Genomic DNA, 17205 nt, shown 5'->3' with positions numbered 1-17205 from the left:
TGAGCTTCGGATTCTCCTTGCCCGGATGCAGCCGCGCGTTGAGTTGCTTTGTCGTGAAAAAGACAAGTTAAAGGCGGCGCGTAGCCAGGAAGTGGCTCAGGCGCGGGCTACTCGGGAGGAGAACAGGAGACTTACCGCCATTGCTGCGGAGAAGGAAAAGGCCTTCAAGGCCCTCGAGGTTGAAGTTCAGACCCGGCTCGAGGCCCGTTCCAAGGCTACCCAAGCTGTTAACGAACAGCTTAGGTTGGCTAAGGAAACTGCGCGGAACGCGACCGAGAGGGCCACCAAAGCTGAAGCCATTGCTGAGCCTCTGCGCGCAGAGAATGAGAAGCTTAAAGCCAAACTAGAGAGGCTCCAGCAGGCTCATGATGCCTTGGCCATGGAAGACGCCAAGAAGCTCCAAGAGATCTTGGACCAGAGGGGTATGCTTGACCACACTGAGCGTAAGCTGAAGGGCATTGAAGAGGCTGCTGCTAAGGAAGTGTTGCTTGCCAACCTTAACAAAAATGAAGCCGAACGCGCCCGTGACCAAGCTCAAGCTGCCCTCCAGGAAGCTCTGATTACCAAGGAATGGCTTCTACGAGAAGCGTTGTCGCAGGTATGCGTAGCTTCATAATATCTTCACGCTTTTCTTTATACTTAGAAAAGTTGATATATTTTTTTTTGTAGGTTGTGCATCGGGTCTTCACGAACACATCTTATGACGATGCCATGAGCGCAACCATCAACGCTTCCCATGAGGATGGGGAAAAGGCTGGTTTCTTGCTTGGTCTGGGGTTTGTTGAGAAGGGCATCCCACCTTCCAACTTCCCTCTTTATGACGTGGACACTGAAGCCGCTTACGACCAAGCAGTGAACCAGTATGCTGCCTTCCCGCATCCGGTGGTGGAGAAGGTGAACGAAATTGCTGCTGCTGATGATGGGCTAACTATTCTCAAGGCTTTCCTTGAACCGCCACAGCCAACTGATGGTGCGGGTTCGAGTGGGTTTGGAGGGAGTGGTCCTGAAGTTTGAACCTTGAGATCCCTTCCCACCGTTAGGATAGATTTTCATTACTGTAGGCGGGTAGATACCTGGCCATTCTTGTAATGTTTGAATTTTTTATGAAATATAAATGTTTGTGCGGGTAGGACCGTCACTTTCACTTAATGACTTGCTTTATAAACGTTATATGACTTACTCATGCATATTATAGTTTAATTTGGCACTTGTTTTACCTCATAAACAATATATGATTCGCTCGTGCATACTTTAGTTTAACTTAGCAATTTTCCAAGTGTTTTGGATAAGTTAACCTTTCGACGCGTGGTTGTCAATAGGTTAGTGTTCAGTTTCCTCTATCATGATTGTGCGGGTAGGACCGTCACTTTCATTTAGTGGGATGACCAATCTTCACCTATAACTGACCTGCGTGAAGGTTGTCCTCATCTTTTCCTTAGAAATTTTTGCCGTTTTTTGTGTTTATGCGGGTTTTGCCGCCGTCCACACGCATCGACTTCCCCACTTATTTATGCGGTGAATACCGGCATATCAGTGGTTTGAATAAGTTAACCTTTCGACGCGCGGTTGTCAAAAGGTTAATGTTCAGTTTCCTCTATCATGATTGTGCGGGTAGGACCGTCACTTTCATTTAGTGGGATGACCAAACTTCACCTATAACTGACCTGCGTGAAGGTTTTCCTCATATTTTCCTTATAAATTTTTACCGTTTTTTGTGTTTATGCGGGTTTTGCCGCCGCCCACACGCAACGACTTACTTCTTTTCACACTTATTTATGCGGTGAATACCGGCATATCAGTGTGGAAAGTTCATAAGTATAAATGTAAGACCATCAGCGTCAATGTGATAAGGAGAATCATTTCCATTAGAAGTGGCTCTAGGCCTTTTCTTTACAAGTTTGGAATTGATCTACATGCAGCCTGCGTAATTGAGCTCCCTTCCATGTTCTTGGGATGGGGGTGTCATCGAGCCTTTCGAGCCGATATGCACCTGGTTCGGAATCTCGTTGCTTACGCAGTATGTAGTCTCCAACATTGAAGCTGCAGTTTCATTCGTGTTTTCCCCAGCTGGGGTTCTACACGCATTAGTCTGCTTAGCATTCATTACGCCACGAGGTGTGTGAGCTTCCCATCTCTGACAAATGCTTCGACGATGTCCTTCAAGGCTACGCATTCCTCCGTGGTGTGGCCTTTTGTCCTGTGGAAGTCACATGATTTGCTCTGATCAGCGTTGTGACGCTGTCGGATTATTGGAGACTTTGGCCATGGGAGCCTCTCGGTGACAAATATCTCGGTGACGCTTTTGGTGAGTGGCGTCCATCTGGAGTTCCGGTTTGACAACTGCATATTATCCTTTCCGCCTAACCGAGGGTGCGAGCCGGATGAGGTGTCAAAGTTTACCCTTGACTGCCAAATACCTAGCTTCCTCTTTTTGTATAGTCGGGCGGTAAGGACGTTGTTTTCTCTTGTTTTTTGAGTGTAGAGGTTTGTGCTCTGGGGAAGATCTCTACCCAGTTGCTTTTCCGTTTCCGCGAAACGTTTAGCTGCTGTCATGATGGCATCCCATGTGGATGGCATACCGTCTTTACCCGTCAATGTGCGGATAAGCTCTAGGTATTCGGCGCCTTGGATGAAAGCTGCGCGAACAAGATCCTCGCTTATGGTGCCCAGACTCAGCTTCTTTGAGTTGAAGCGAGTGATGAAGTCTAGTAAAGACTCATCTTCCTCTCGGATGCAGTTGATGATCGTCCATTGCTCTTCGGTATACTTTCTTTGTTGACTGAAGTGTTGGCTGAACTTCTGTTGGAAGTCTGCCCAATCGTAGATGTGGTGGACCGGTAGACGGTCAAACCACGCTCTGGCTGCCCCAACAAGCGTCATTTGGAACATGTAACACCACGTGGGTTCCGTCCAATTGCTGACGGTTGCCCCCGCTATGAATCTGTTCAAATGATCGTCTGGGTCAGATATACCATCATATGTGCCTATGTTGGACATTTGTTTGGCACTTTTCGGGGCAATTGCTTCCGCAATGTGCCTTGCAAACTTGGACGTTCCCGCATTTGCAACAGTTGGTCTGAAGGTTTTAGAGAAGTCACGTGGGTTTCCACCCGCGTTCCTTGGTTTAAAGGTTTCTCCAAAATTCCTTCTCGGTTGGAAGTCGTTTCTTTGCGCTTCCCTTTCGTCCTATGACGAGGGTTTGCGTCGCTGTCGGACTCCTCCCGATCATCGTCCAAGTACTCGCACTCATTACTCATGTTGAGCTGTTGTCGAGTGCTTCCGAATTCGTCAGCCTGTTGGAGTGAACGTAGGCGTTCATCCAACTCAGCTTGGAATTCTCTCTGACGTGCTTCCGCCCACGCTTTAACTTGATCAAGTGTTTGGCGGGGGAGCCTCGTCTGTTGTCTCTCCAACTGGGTATCGGTGAATCCCAGTGAAGGATTGTTTACTGCACTTGCCCCGGCTTGGGTAACCGGGGTAGTGTTCGTAAAAATTGTGTACTCGACGGTGTTCCCCCCAGTAGCTGGGGTTGTGGTTACCGGGGTTTTGAATCCCAGGGGAGGATTGTTTACTGCACTTGCCCCGGCTTGGGTAACCGGGGTAGTGTTCGTAAACATTGTGTACTCGCCGGTGTTCCCCCCAGTAGCTGGGGTTGTGGTTACCGGGGTTTCTTGGTCACTCGCTGGCTTTGGCACCGGAGTAACCCTAACCATCTTTCCAGAAGTTTTGAAAAAACTGAAAGAATTAGTTCTAGCTTTTATGCACGGATGGCGCCAATGAAGAAACACTAAGTGACCCCGGGCAGATTACGGATAATCTGGGGGTTAAGTAGATGTTTCCCACGAGGGTTAGGTCCGGCAAAGATGGTTATTCTTCTGATGACCTGCAAAACAGACACCGTGAGCTCGTCACTGAGAAGGGGGGGTACCTCCTTGTGACCACCCTCCGGTGTGAGAATCAGACTAGATTGCTCTGAATATAAGTGTATATTAAGAGAAATAGCTAGAGCAGATAAGATACAAGATATACAAGATAATGATACCGTTCCAAGGTGTTGGAGTATTTATAGCCGAAGGTAGGTTTCCAAGCAGGTACAGCCAGCTGTATAATATTCATTTTCTACCAACTGTGGGCTACGCACGTGCCATGCTAGTAGTTGGTGGGTAGGCAGCGGCTGATAGTGACATGGCCGGCTGTGTACTATTCCTTTTCCACTAACTGCAGGCTATGTACGTGCCACGACAAGGGTTTGTAAGTACTAGAGCGTGCTGCTCGTCGTACTGTTGTCAGTGAGCTGTCGCTGCTTTGGTCAGATCTTGTACTATACCTTGGCAGGTATAGTATAAAAGATCCTCCAGAAGCGTACGGACTGGCTCATTTGGGCGGAGTATTCCCGGCTTGCTCATTCCTTTTTCAGGTGACATTACTGAATTATTTGAGAGTTAGTGCCTTGTGCGTGTAGCCTTGCTATTAGTGCGGGTAGCCTTCCCTGATGGCTAGTATCCGCAGCTGCGGGAACAGGCGGGGTACGTCACCATTGGGAGGCTTTTCCTGCGGGAACAGCTTGCGTACTGCGCGTAAGGTCGTCATCTCTCTGAGCATGGTGGGTCCTGCGGATCCAGTTGGTCTTTGCGCAGACGTCCCTCTTTAAGGTGAGTCTTGCGGGTCCAACTGCGCAGACGTCCCTCTTCGAGGTGAGTCTTGCGGGTCCAACTGGGCTCTGCTGTGACCTGCCTCTTCACTACCCGATACTTAATTATCACATTCATTTCGTATTAAAGATCCACTAACCAGAAAAAAATTATATTAAGTTTAGATTAAGACATAAACAAAATATTTTAAATAATTTTGGTTGAAAGCTAGGGTCATTGTGGTCACCCATGAGAGTTAGATATCTGCACCTTACATTATTCAGTAGTGTCCATATTGGATTGAAAGCAAACGGAACAAGTTTTCTTGTTTTAAAAATAAATTCTAACAATTAAAGATTATATTAAAAGATAACGCTTAGAAATGCTAACTACATATTGTGCCGCAATCCCTTTTTTCTGTTAAAACTATATAAATACATAAACAAGTGATTACATAACCAGTGTAATATTTATATAATGTTGATAGATAATCAAACGAGTCACAATAGAACATCGGGTTGTGCGAGATGATTAAATGTATAAAAATGGATTTGCGTCTAGTTATTGTGTAAGGTATTTGGGTCGGTGCTATGTCTATTGAAAGTAGGTTGAACTGGGACCATAAGTCTCGGGCCGGATTATTAAGTTGAAATGAGCTTTAATCAGGGTCGTGGGCTAAACACACATAGAGAACAACTTGGGTTAGGTCCATGTTATATTTTGGGAATTTGGGTCAAAAGGTCAATGTCATGTGATTAATTGATAAGACGTTTTGTTTTGTGCATGGGATTAGATACCCAAACGGTAAAATTATCATGTTTAGTCCTTTTGTGGGATGGATCTATAAGAATTCACCTATTCCGATAACAAAAATACCTGACTTGAATGATCATGTATTTAGATCAAAAATGACTAAAGGTATGGGTCATAATTATTACGGAGAGTCCGCATGGCCAAACGATCTTTATATATTTTTCTGGTAGTAATTCTAGGCACTATTGCATGTAACGCAGGATTAACGGTTCTAGAACCATCAATGATTGATGAACCAGCAGATCCTTTGTAGCATTTATATGCACAAAAATTTTCAAGGTTAGGTCCATCTTTTATAGTATACTTTTCCAATAGTAATTTCGTTTTATTTTGTTAGACCACTTCTCACTTCACTCAATCACAACTTATGTTTTCTCATCAACCTCTTAAATATAATAATATAAAACAATATATCTTAGATATTTAAGATATTTTTTTTATTAATATTATATTTATTCAACTTGTATGTTACACGAGATTTAATATAGAATCTCGTTCTCTATACATAAATAGTCCCTTTTTTTTAAATAGAAACCATATTCCATTTATAAATGGCAAAAGAAAAAAACAATAATATATTAATTGATAATATGATTAGAAGCATAAAATCTTCAAAATTCATAGAGAAGTACAACAAACCACAACAAGTGAGAACTACTCACCAAACTAACCTCAAGAGTCTAGACCACCAAAAATAGAAAAAGGATGACATCATACAACTAGGAATATTCAAAGTACAAAACAAGACATGCAATACGAGGTTATACCTACTACAACCGAAATAACCATAAACCGTTTATAACAAATCAAGGAACTAAGATACCACCACCTTTAACCGCCCCAATCCCACCACCTAGACCACCAAGACCACCGGCACCACCAACTCCACCCACACCACCTAGACCACTTGCACCACCAAGTCCACCTAGCCCACCAAGACCGCTAGCACCACCAATACCACCTAGCCCACCAAGACCACTTGCTCCACCGGCTCCACCAAGTCCACCAACACCACCAAGAGCTGGAAGCACACCCGTGTATCCACCTACACCCGCAAAACCACCAACACCACCATATGCAATGAAATTCTTCTTATCTTCAACACCGGCTCCTCCATTCGGTGCGTTGGCAGCCGCCATCTCCACCTTGGTGGGAGTTTTGTCACTTATGGTGACACTAGGGACGTCTCGCGCATTGCTTTGCACAAAAAGCACGAGTGCAGAAACATATACAACCGCTGTAAAGGAAAACTTCACCATCTCTTTCTAATTCTCTCACTCTCTACCACACAATACACAAGGAGATTGGGAATAATGTATGTTTTGAGTTGATGGTGGTGGGTATTTATGGAGAGATTGAAGGGTGGTGGACAGTTGTATATGGTGAAAGAAGAGGTGCATGGAATTAATGTTGTTGTGAGATCGAATTGAATTGAGTTGCATGGTTTCAGAGTTAGGTGAAGGCAAGTGTATGTAAATAAGAGAAGAGTTAAGGTGGTGTGAGTTGGAAGTCAACTCTTGTACTTTATGAAAACAACGTGGCGTACGTAGATGATATCTTGTTCCAACTCAAACCAGCGGCCAAAGGGTACGTGTTAATATATATATATATATATATATATATATATATATGTATCTTTTTTAATGGCAAAGCATTTATAAAAGAAATTAATCGTCTAGGAAGGAAATAGAATAGGGGAAAACCAGTAAGGATACATGTTGTTTGTTTTCTTTTTAAATGGAGTGAATTACGGTGGTTGTCTATGTGTTTTGTTCAAATCTGTAGTTTTAGTTTAATAGTTTTAAATTTGTGGTTTTCGTTCATGTGATTTCATTTGACTTGCAATTAAACTCAACCACACTAATGTCGTTAAGTCTAATTGTTAAACCCAATGTTTTTAGACCCGGACCAGACAACGACCCGGACAGCTTACCGGGTCACAGGTCGGACCGGACCGGAAGGTCAGACCAGAGATTGACCCGGATAAGTCGTAAATAATATATATAATTTTATATACATATATAAAGTATTTTAGGTTGGTTCATATATGTCCATTTAATTTTAAATGGTAATTTTTCCTTGTTACTGTATCAGCTCTTTTTATACATTTATTATGATTTTAGCCCATGACTCCCTACACATATTATATGGGCTTTTGGTGGTTAAAAGCCGAACTAAACTTATTATATGCTCTTAACCCTACCCCTGTATTCATTTTCACTTCAGCCGCACACTAGCAGTCGACCACCACAGTTGCTGCGGTCAGCCGCCACCGTTTCCAGAATTTATTTTTCGTTCAAGCTCGTTTAAACCGTCTCTTCTTCTTCTTCTTCTTCTTCTTCTTCTTCTTCTTCTTATTCTTCTTCTTCTTCAACACAGAACCATAGCCGAAAGTAGACAACGGTGATTAAGATATCGTTCGAGTCAGTGATACTCACCGGTTTATAAGGTTTTGGTAATGCGTTTAACGACAGAAGGTTCCGATTGATCACCAACTAATGGCCTTCAACGATTGATTTCCAATATTTAACTTCACTGATTTTGTAAGAGAGACATTTTTCCCTAATAGATTACTGACGGGTTTGTTTTTCGAACACATTCGTTTTTAGTTGTGGTGATGTTATTCTAAAAAGTTTTGAGTGTCTTATTAGTGTATGAAGAGATCTTGATAGTTGAATGTGATCATTAAACGGTTGAGATAGAAAGTTAAGATAATTGTGAATGTGTTTTATTTTAAAGGCCTAAAAACATATGCTAAGGGGTATAATAGTCCAGATAATTTTAAAGGTCTTTATGGACCTAACAGATGGATATACTATAGACGGCCCATTGTGTGGCCACATTCATATGGGCTGTTTTTATGGACCCATCTCATGGATTGATCGATAATGAATATACTATTTTACTTCTAATTCAGACTTGCCTTTTGATCTTTTGTAGCATTAAATTTTAAAAATGCTAACTTAATCTTATATGAAATTTTAAAAAGGTAAAATCATACATGTAACAAAATCACACAAACCACAATAATAAAGAATAAAAAAAAGATACGTACCATAATCACATATCCAATTCCAATATACCAATGCTCAATAATACGTTTTCCATCCAAATTCACATAACAAGACTCAAAAGTAACTAAAATGACACAATGTCGATGACACGTACATGTACGTACTTAAGCAACACTTGACAGCTTCATCAAGGTTGCGACAATGATAAAATGATGGAAAGCAATTTGTAAAATGTTTACTTACCAGAGTAATTAATAATTAATCAACTTTAGGTATGAAACTCTATATATTTTGCACCATAGCATCAACAAGATAACCTTTTCTTTTCCAGATGGCTAACATCGTGTGCCACCACGACAGTTAAGAGCCCCGGCAGTGGAAGTCATGACACCAACCAGTGACGATGACTTTGCACCTAAACTCGAGGCCCGAGCATAGCTGGCAGCAGCCCCCGCACCAGAGGGGACGAAAAAAGCTCCATTTAGAAGCAGGTCACCCTCTGACCTCCAGTTCCACCCATGCCAGTGTCTTGGATCCGAATCCACTCTCTTGGTAACCTCTTTTGCAAACGGGTTCACAGGAGCCAGGTATCGGTTTCCTTGACTGTTGATGGTCGGGTTTGCACTTCCACTGATCGCATACATCTCCCAATGTGTGTAGTCATTGTTCACCACGTGGAAATACCCGTGTCTGCATCTGTAAATTGGACACCAAATCGATCAAAATGAGTTCAAACTGACCCGGCCCGAATAGGATATTATTAAAATTATGATAGTATGATATATACCTTGGCATTCTTTGAATAAGACCTTCTCCAAAATGATTATAAGCAATGGTGACTTGCATTAACTTGTCCCTAAAATAAGTGTCACTATGGCCCAACAATATCACCTCATTATGATGTGTGAAGTAATTATTTGAAATGGTGATGGCAGTTGAGCCCATAACCGCATCCACAAGTCCGTCAGCGCAGTTAGATAACGAATTATGATCGACCCAAATATGACTCGACCCGAATATGGATATAGCATCACCATCTGCCATGGTCCGCCACCCGTAATGTGAAGGGGAGCTTCTCACCAACGCGTTCCCAGTCGGTTTACAGTCATGAATATGTAACCCATGAATAATAATATTAGTCACAAACTGGATTGTTAGACAAGCTCCATTAGCAATGTGTACATTAACCCCGCGCGCATCAATTGTTTTAAAACTGTTCATAATAAGTTCTTGTTTTAACTGGATAACCATGTCACGTTTGAACACGATCCACAATGGCTCGTCTTGGATTACCGCGTGGCGTAGGGTGCCGGGTCGTGGGTTGACTGGGTCATCGTCTCAGGAATCGGTCACTACGTAAAACCGCCCATCACGGCCACCAATGGCGTTACGCCCAAATCCAATGCCACAATTAGCCAACCGCGTGCGGTTCCTCTGCCAATTCGGGTCACACCGCCAGCAGTCGTCGATGGGGTTACCCGTGTTACACGAAAAGTATCCTAATTTTCTCCTTGCTGTGCTGTTTCTCATGCTCCTGTTCACAAATTAAATTGGTAAAAAACAAAAACTAGTGTCTTGCTACATGTTTATGTTAGTATGTAATAATGTTAAAATTTGTCATGTGAGTATGGAGGGCCAGTTGAACAGTATGCAATAATTTAAGGAAGGTGCACCACAAAACTAGAAAAACATGAACTATATATTGTTTTAATGTACTTGTATTCTGTCGGTGGCCAAACTGGGACCTTTAACATAATGACCAACAACCAAAATGTGTAACCTAACAGACATGGTCACATTACAGCTAAACCGGCAAAGCGGGCGTGTCAGGTCTAGTAACATGCCAAAACCGACCGTTTTTTAAAAAAATATCAGTTTGGTTCGTGGTAAAACGGGTTTTGACCAAACAGGGCCACCAAATGAAATTACTGCTTTGACCAAATTACTACTTTTACATTCTATAACATACTCTGCAGCTGCATAACACTGTTCACAAATATGCATGTGAATGCAAAAAGTAGTAAAGATATGAATGCAAGAGCCATGTGGGAGGACATAGTGTATGATTTAATTAGGGTCCTGTTGCTTTACATAGCAGGAGCACATGGTGCTACCTTGAATTCTATCTTGTTGTTTTTGTCAATTAATTCAACAAAAATCCTTTTTTTTTAAAAAAAAAAATTCAAAGTGAAAGCAAAATGTCTTAAAGCCATTAAATGTTGGGGTAGATTAATAACCATAAGTGAAAATAAAGATTTTTTTGAGTTAGATCTGTCATGCCAACGACAACTATTTCGAACAGACACATTAAATGTCATTACCAGCACATTTCAGTTTCAACCCAAATACCCAATATATATCAATTCAGTGAGCTAGCTAATTCATTAAAAAAATGAAGGTTTATATATTAATATTAATATTATAGTTATAATGCAACTATATATACATATAAATAGAGTGTGGATTCGTACATTTCAACCATGGAGACAACCTCCTCGGCATCTTGGACGGCATTTTCATTCAATTTTTCAATTTCCTTTATCCTGCACGCATTTGTTAAAATAATATTATATAACTTCTAAAAACAATAATGCTGGAATTAAAATCTAAACATCTTTTTTGAATGACCAACAAAAACAATTACATTCAAAAAAATCTAGCGAGCCGCTAGACCCACCCTTACGACGCCAGCACTGTCATAATAAGGAGGTTTTGAGCTGGGGGCAATTTAGTAAATTAAACAAGATTCTGCACCGGTTTAACACCGTGTAAATGTGTGTGTGAGTGAAAGAGAAAACGGAGGTAGTTTGTTACGATTAAAACCGTTAAATGTTAACGGTTACATAACAGGTGTCAGGCGTGTATTCACTGAATCTATGTGAAATGACGTAATTGCCCTGGAATATGCTGTTTGGGAATTAGCGCGTCATGAATCCAGAGATTAACAACGGAAAGTAACGGCCAGATCTTAACGAACTTGATACACCAACGGCTGAGATTCAATTTCGTAAACTAACAAATCTAACGGTGTAGATCTACCTAATTAACAAAAAATCAACGGTTCCAAAAATAACTGAGTCGACTCAGTGAAATTTGTAATTAACTAATTATTAAGGTATATACCTAGCAGCCATTGACGAGTTGTTCGAGCTCTGCATCTCTTCAATTTCACTCGTCCTGTAAGACAAACAACAAATGCATATCAGCTTTTAGCTTCACAATTGTTAAGTTCAATAAATAGCCTCTAATTTCAACATAACAACGTCAATTTCGAATATAATTCGAACATGACGTCATGAATGAGTAATGCAGACGAGTAAACAAACCTAGAGTTGGTGGATGAAGTGGAAGCAAGTGCGAGGAGTGACGTGATGAGAAGCAGAAATGAAAACAGAGATAAGGCTAGCTTCTTCTTGTTAGGTAGCTCCATTGTAGGAAGATACAGAGAGTAGTTGATTTTGATTTTTGAAGAAGAAGATATTAAGTAGAGAAACACATACACACACAGTTAAAGTGTGTGTGTTTGGGATGAGAAGTGGAAGTAGAGGAAGAAGGTGGAATGTGTGTAGAATTAATAGAAGTGAAATGGGAGGAGTATCAAATGTGCAGCGGTGTCTTTTATAGGAATCTCACTCCCTGTAATGTATTTGTTATATTTTTTTTTTAATTTTTGATAAGTGGATAACGGCAAAGGTAAAAGGAATTAGAAATTTAGTTTTTTATTCGTTTTTGGGAATGTGCTTTTAATATTTACATAACCGTGACACGCGTCTTTATTTTACTCGAGGATATTTTCCGTTACGTAATGTGTATATAAGTATTAGGCGAGGGTTATTTTGAGAACTATGGTGAGTTTTAAGAACTTTAACAACTCAATTTTGGACCACACATTTAATTAAATGGATTGAAATATGTGGTTGAGATTAAATCTGGCAAAAAAGTCAAAGTAGGAGAGACAATAAATATGTAATTGGTTACACTAACTTTTACGTCCATTACACATGTGTAAAAAGTCGACTCGGTGCGTAAAAAATTCTGTAATTTTGTTTACGTGTATGTAACTTACATATATTACGCATGTGTAAAAAAAATTCGAAAAATTAAATCGTTACGCTGAGTTCTTTCGAGTTCTTAAAATTCAAAGTGGTTCTCAAAAGAAATCAATCATGTATATATATATATATAATATATGTTTATATGTATATGGGGCTACAACACCATTACATCCCAAAACAAAAAACTTATCATTTACTGATTGAACGTCAAATAACGCAAATCATCTCATTTTGTAACTCCTCCACTACACATAGCCTTAGACAACATATTAATCGTAGCATGTATTTAACATTACACGATATTATGTTAATTTTTATTAAAATACTAGTATGATACTAGAACCAACATCTGTGTCCACCAATAATCTAATGCTTTAGAAAACTGAATGAAATAAATTTAATATACTCTTTTAAACAACTATATATTGTACTCTAATGGGATATAATAAACCATTCACCTCTTAGAGCATCTCCATTGGTGGTTTTTGTTTGGTTCAAACCAACTAAAATCAAGAAATCATTGGAGAGCTTGGTTTAAATCAAAAACCAATGTTTTAAGTTTGGTTTTTTAAACCACCAAAAACTATTAATTGTGGGCCCTCCAACATCACATCTTTCACCCCCCCCCACACATATATATATACACACACACCATATTTTTATTTATAAAATATATTAAAAACTTATACATATATACAAATATGTATTTTTTAGTATTTCTATTTTTAACGTAACAAGTTTAACGGTTAAATATTTTCTTTTGAATCGCTAGTCTCTTCGGGTTCATATGTGAGCGATCCGCAAAAAGTATGTTCATATCTTGATGATATATTTTATAGTATTGTGAAATTCTTGTTTAAAAATAAATGTAAAAGTAAGTGATGATGTGGAAATGTAAAGATGGTTTGAGAATGTGTATTGTTGGAGTAAAAAATGTGGTTTTAAGAAAGCTAATTTGGTAGTTATGTGGCTGGTTTGAACCAAAAACTACTGGAGATGGTCTTATTTTCCACCTTAAATTACACCAAGAGTTTGTGTATGTCTCCTCCAACATCCTTTTTTTTTTTTTGTAAATTGCTAGCTTTATTGTTAAAGATGTTATCATTTTTTCGCTTTTCAAATCGTCCATGGCAAGATTTATTAACCTAAATGAAGGTCAACTTAAGGAGTTTACACCAATGAAAACCATTAAGATATTTTCGCAAAAACCACTTTTAAACAATAACAGTTTGGTTTTAGACCAATTATAAATCGTAACAATGGAGGCTTCTTGTTTTTCTACTTACAACCAATTTTTACTTTTTATTATTTACAATCTTGTTATCGTCTAAAAATTAACAATTGAAAATTCTTGATCTAGTTAACTTATCACACTTTGAACCATTTTCTAACTTTCTATATGATACAAATTAGTTACCAAACATATTTAAATCGAGGTAACAAATAGACTTTTTATAGTTATTGAACTGTTTTTCCAAAGATAATAATGTCAAAAACACAAAACACAACATTGAGTAGCATGGTAATTTAAAATTCTCGTTGTGTAGTTTGGAAGTAAAAAATAGATGAATGTGTGAACTGTTCAATTTTTTTTACATAACATGTTAATTAAGATTGTACTCGGTGGTAAAAGATGTCCAGGCCCTTTCTCTCTTCCGGAATCCCGTCCATGACGTCAAACATTATGTATTTAACTATTTATGCATGCTACATAATATGGTTTAGTTTGATCAAAATATGGTGTGAAACTTAAACCAAATCACAATAGATCGATTTTTTTTACGCATGTTCTTGGCTTTTTACAATTCAGATCAACTTCGAACCTATATGATTGGTTTTAAACTAAAGAAGAACATTCGGCGGTTGGCGGATAACTCATTGTATATTAATTGATAAACTGATTTAAAACTAATCACTTCATGATTGTAAAATCTTGGTGCATTTATTTATGATGGAAACGTATCAGTTTAGAGGTTCGAATTAATTTCTAGATGGTGTGATTAGACAATTAGTTATGAATGATTTCACACTCTTAAAAAGATTATTCATTTTAGTTTAACTTAACAGACATTTGCATTTACATTGTTAAAATTATTAGAGTTAATTACATAAATAATCATATGATGAAGTTTACACAATTGGTTTTTGTCTCAAAATTTTAAAATGTGTATTGATAATCCATAGTGTGCTCATTAGTGAATAACATGTTTGATCCTTGTTGTGGTCATAACGGTGTGTTTTTAACATTAAATTTTAGAAAGTGACTTCGTTATACCCTTGTACTTAAACATATTAAATAAACCATGTGATCAGTCAGTCTGTATCATCTTTGTGCCCCTAATGACTGGCCAATAAATTTTTTTTCATAGGTGTTAGTATTAAAATTTTACGGGGTCGATCGTGATTTTAACAAATGAGACCAAGTGAAGAATACGATGTACAAATCAAGTGAAAATCAACATAGATTTGAATATGATTTTTGTTGGTCTTGCCACTTGTCATGATCAATCACTTAATTAAAAGAACAAAAACTAAAAGACCTCACTATTGACATTTAATAGTCAACAATTGCACCTTCAAATCTCCGTTGATTTGCTAATATGACAATTGCACTTTCTAGTTGGCTTTTCCATCTAACATAAGATGAGGGTGTTTCACCGTCCCCAATTTATTCAAAGTAAAATATCGATAGTTAGTGACTTAGATTCGAATTATTAATAACCATGAGGAACCACGGTATGTCTTGTCAATATAGTGATTTTTCTTTTATCAATATTATTATTGTCATTTATCGTTGGCGGTGAAGAAATATGACACCCGATATATATTATTTTTTGAGGTGTTGCCTCCGCACATAAACTTTTTTCGAATTTAATCTGGTTCATCGATAACTAAAGTTGGGTGTTTTCAATGCAACCATGCAAAATATGTTATTACAAATTTAAATCTAGGAGTTAGAGAAGTTCAAAATGCATTTCTGAATACGATTAATTCTCATTTAATAAAACATGTATCCATAAGGGGGTGTCCGGGATACCCTCAATTTTCACGGCTAAGTATTCAATCAAATACCCTTGTGTTCAAAATTATTTTTAGAATATATTTAAAAAAAAAATTCTAGACCTATCACTGCATGTATAGGATCTCAATATTTTTTAACCATCAGTTGTTATAATAATTGCAATTTACTCATTATTTGTGTTCAAACATCATCACTTAATCTATAATATATATAAACGAAAACATAAAAATCCTACGTGTCACGATGTGATCGTTTCTCTTTTTTTTGGAGTCACCAGATTTGCTTGATTTTTAAATGGAGGCTTCTCATGCATTTGACCCGAATTCATGGGTATGGGTCTTACCAAACCCAGATATTCCTTAAACGGGTTATAACATATTCATAAATAAAAAATTATTCTTACCAAATTATTGATGTAAAAATCCTATAAAATAGGATATACTAAAAATTAATATCTTATTTATTTTAAAAAAGATATATATATATATTATTTAAATTAAAAAACCAATTTGATAGTAAAAAAATAAACGGGTCTTGATTCTCATCAAACCATAAGTATATTATTAACTTTCATAAATATTATTCATAATTAAAAAACCAATTTAATAGTAAAAGAAATAAACGGGTCTTAGGTCTCATTAAAACCATATAGTTTTTAAACCGAGTTATAACATCTCATTTATTTGTCAAACAATTTATCATTAAACCATAAGTATATTATTAACTTTCATACAATAAAAAAATATAAATACAAAAAATAAATAAATATTAGAACAAATAATATAAAACAACCCCCGTAAATAAACGAAACATTTAAGTCACCATATTGTATTATTTGTAACTGAAGACTTCAAGTGCATTTGACTCGAATTCACGGTATGGATCTCACCATACCTAGATAACCTTAAATGAGTTATAACCTCTCACTGTTTTAAAAATAAATCTCACCAATTATTTTATATGTAAATATTATAAAGTAGGGATATACTAAATATTAATATCCAACTTTTTAAGAAAAATATATTATTTATATTAAGAAACAATTTTATAGTAAAAAAAAGCGGGTCATGGGTCTCATCAAACTCATAGTTTTTAAACGGGTTATAACATGTCATTTATTTGTGAAACTATTTCATCATCAAATCCTAAGTATATTATTAACTTTTTTAATACATAAAATTAAAATGCAAAAAAAATATGAATATTAGACACGAAAAAAACACCCCCGTAATACGGGGAATAAAAACTAGTTACTTAATATTTCGTAATCATTCTCTTCTAAGAATCCCACTCCTTCTCATGTTCTTGATTGTTACGTGGAACGAAAATGGTGACTTACTCTTGTCCAACGACATGCCAATATCCTTGTCTCGTGGAACAAATTTACGTGATTGCAATGGACACTCCACGCCATAAAAGTCAACCTATAAGAATATATATTGAAACAAAACAATCTAATTATTGTAACACAATAACTTATTATTATAAAAAGTTTATACAATCATCACTTATAACTTAGATGCTGTTATGCATATTTTAATTGATGTGAATGTCGTGCAAACCTTCTTGCTAATATGGAACAATGACTCCTCACTTTTTAGGCATTTTAATTTATTTTTTTTTTAAGAAAAAAAAACTACTTAGTTGGACGTTTTGGTTGTGTATTAAAA

General features: G+C 37.7%; 1 protein-coding gene and 1 pseudogene across 2 annotated transcripts; both read right to left on the bottom strand.

Moving 5' to 3' along the window:
• Positions 1-6087: 6087 nt before the first annotated feature.
• On the bottom strand, positions 6088-6973 carry LOC143620199 (uncharacterized). The gene has a single exon (XM_077091936.1). The coding sequence runs from the start codon at positions 6701-6703 to the stop codon at positions 6251-6253; it is 453 nt and encodes a 150-aa protein (XP_076948051.1). The 5' UTR covers positions 6704-6973; the 3' UTR covers positions 6088-6250.
• Positions 6974-8427: 1454 nt separating this feature from the next.
• On the bottom strand, positions 8428-11893 carry LOC143620369 (putative pectate lyase 8; annotated as a pseudogene). Its single transcript, XR_013151326.1, has 5 exons — positions 11785-11893; positions 11582-11635; positions 10930-11001; positions 9246-9992; positions 8428-9154 (listed from the first exon to the last, which is right to left on the bottom strand). The product of XR_013151326.1 is annotated as a putative pectate lyase 8 (transcript).
• Positions 11894-17205: the final 5312 nt, after the last annotated feature.

The sequence above is a fragment of the Bidens hawaiensis genome, unplaced genomic scaffold, assembly GCF_021521415.1.
Source record: "Bidens hawaiensis isolate Kalapana, Puna unplaced genomic scaffold, B.hawaiensis_p1.1 tig00002553_1, whole genome shotgun sequence".
In the NCBI taxonomy this organism is placed as follows: Eukaryota; Viridiplantae; Streptophyta; class Magnoliopsida; order Asterales; family Asteraceae; genus Bidens; species Bidens hawaiensis.
Note: the sequence above shows the minus strand (reverse complement) of the source record. Positions and strands in the feature narration are given on the sequence as shown.

Bases quoted from the DNA above. Each gene is read 5' to 3' on its own strand.
- LOC143620199 (XM_077091936.1), bottom strand. From the start codon at position 6,703: ATGGTGAAGTTTTCCTTTACAGCGGTTGTATATGTTTCTGCACTCGTG.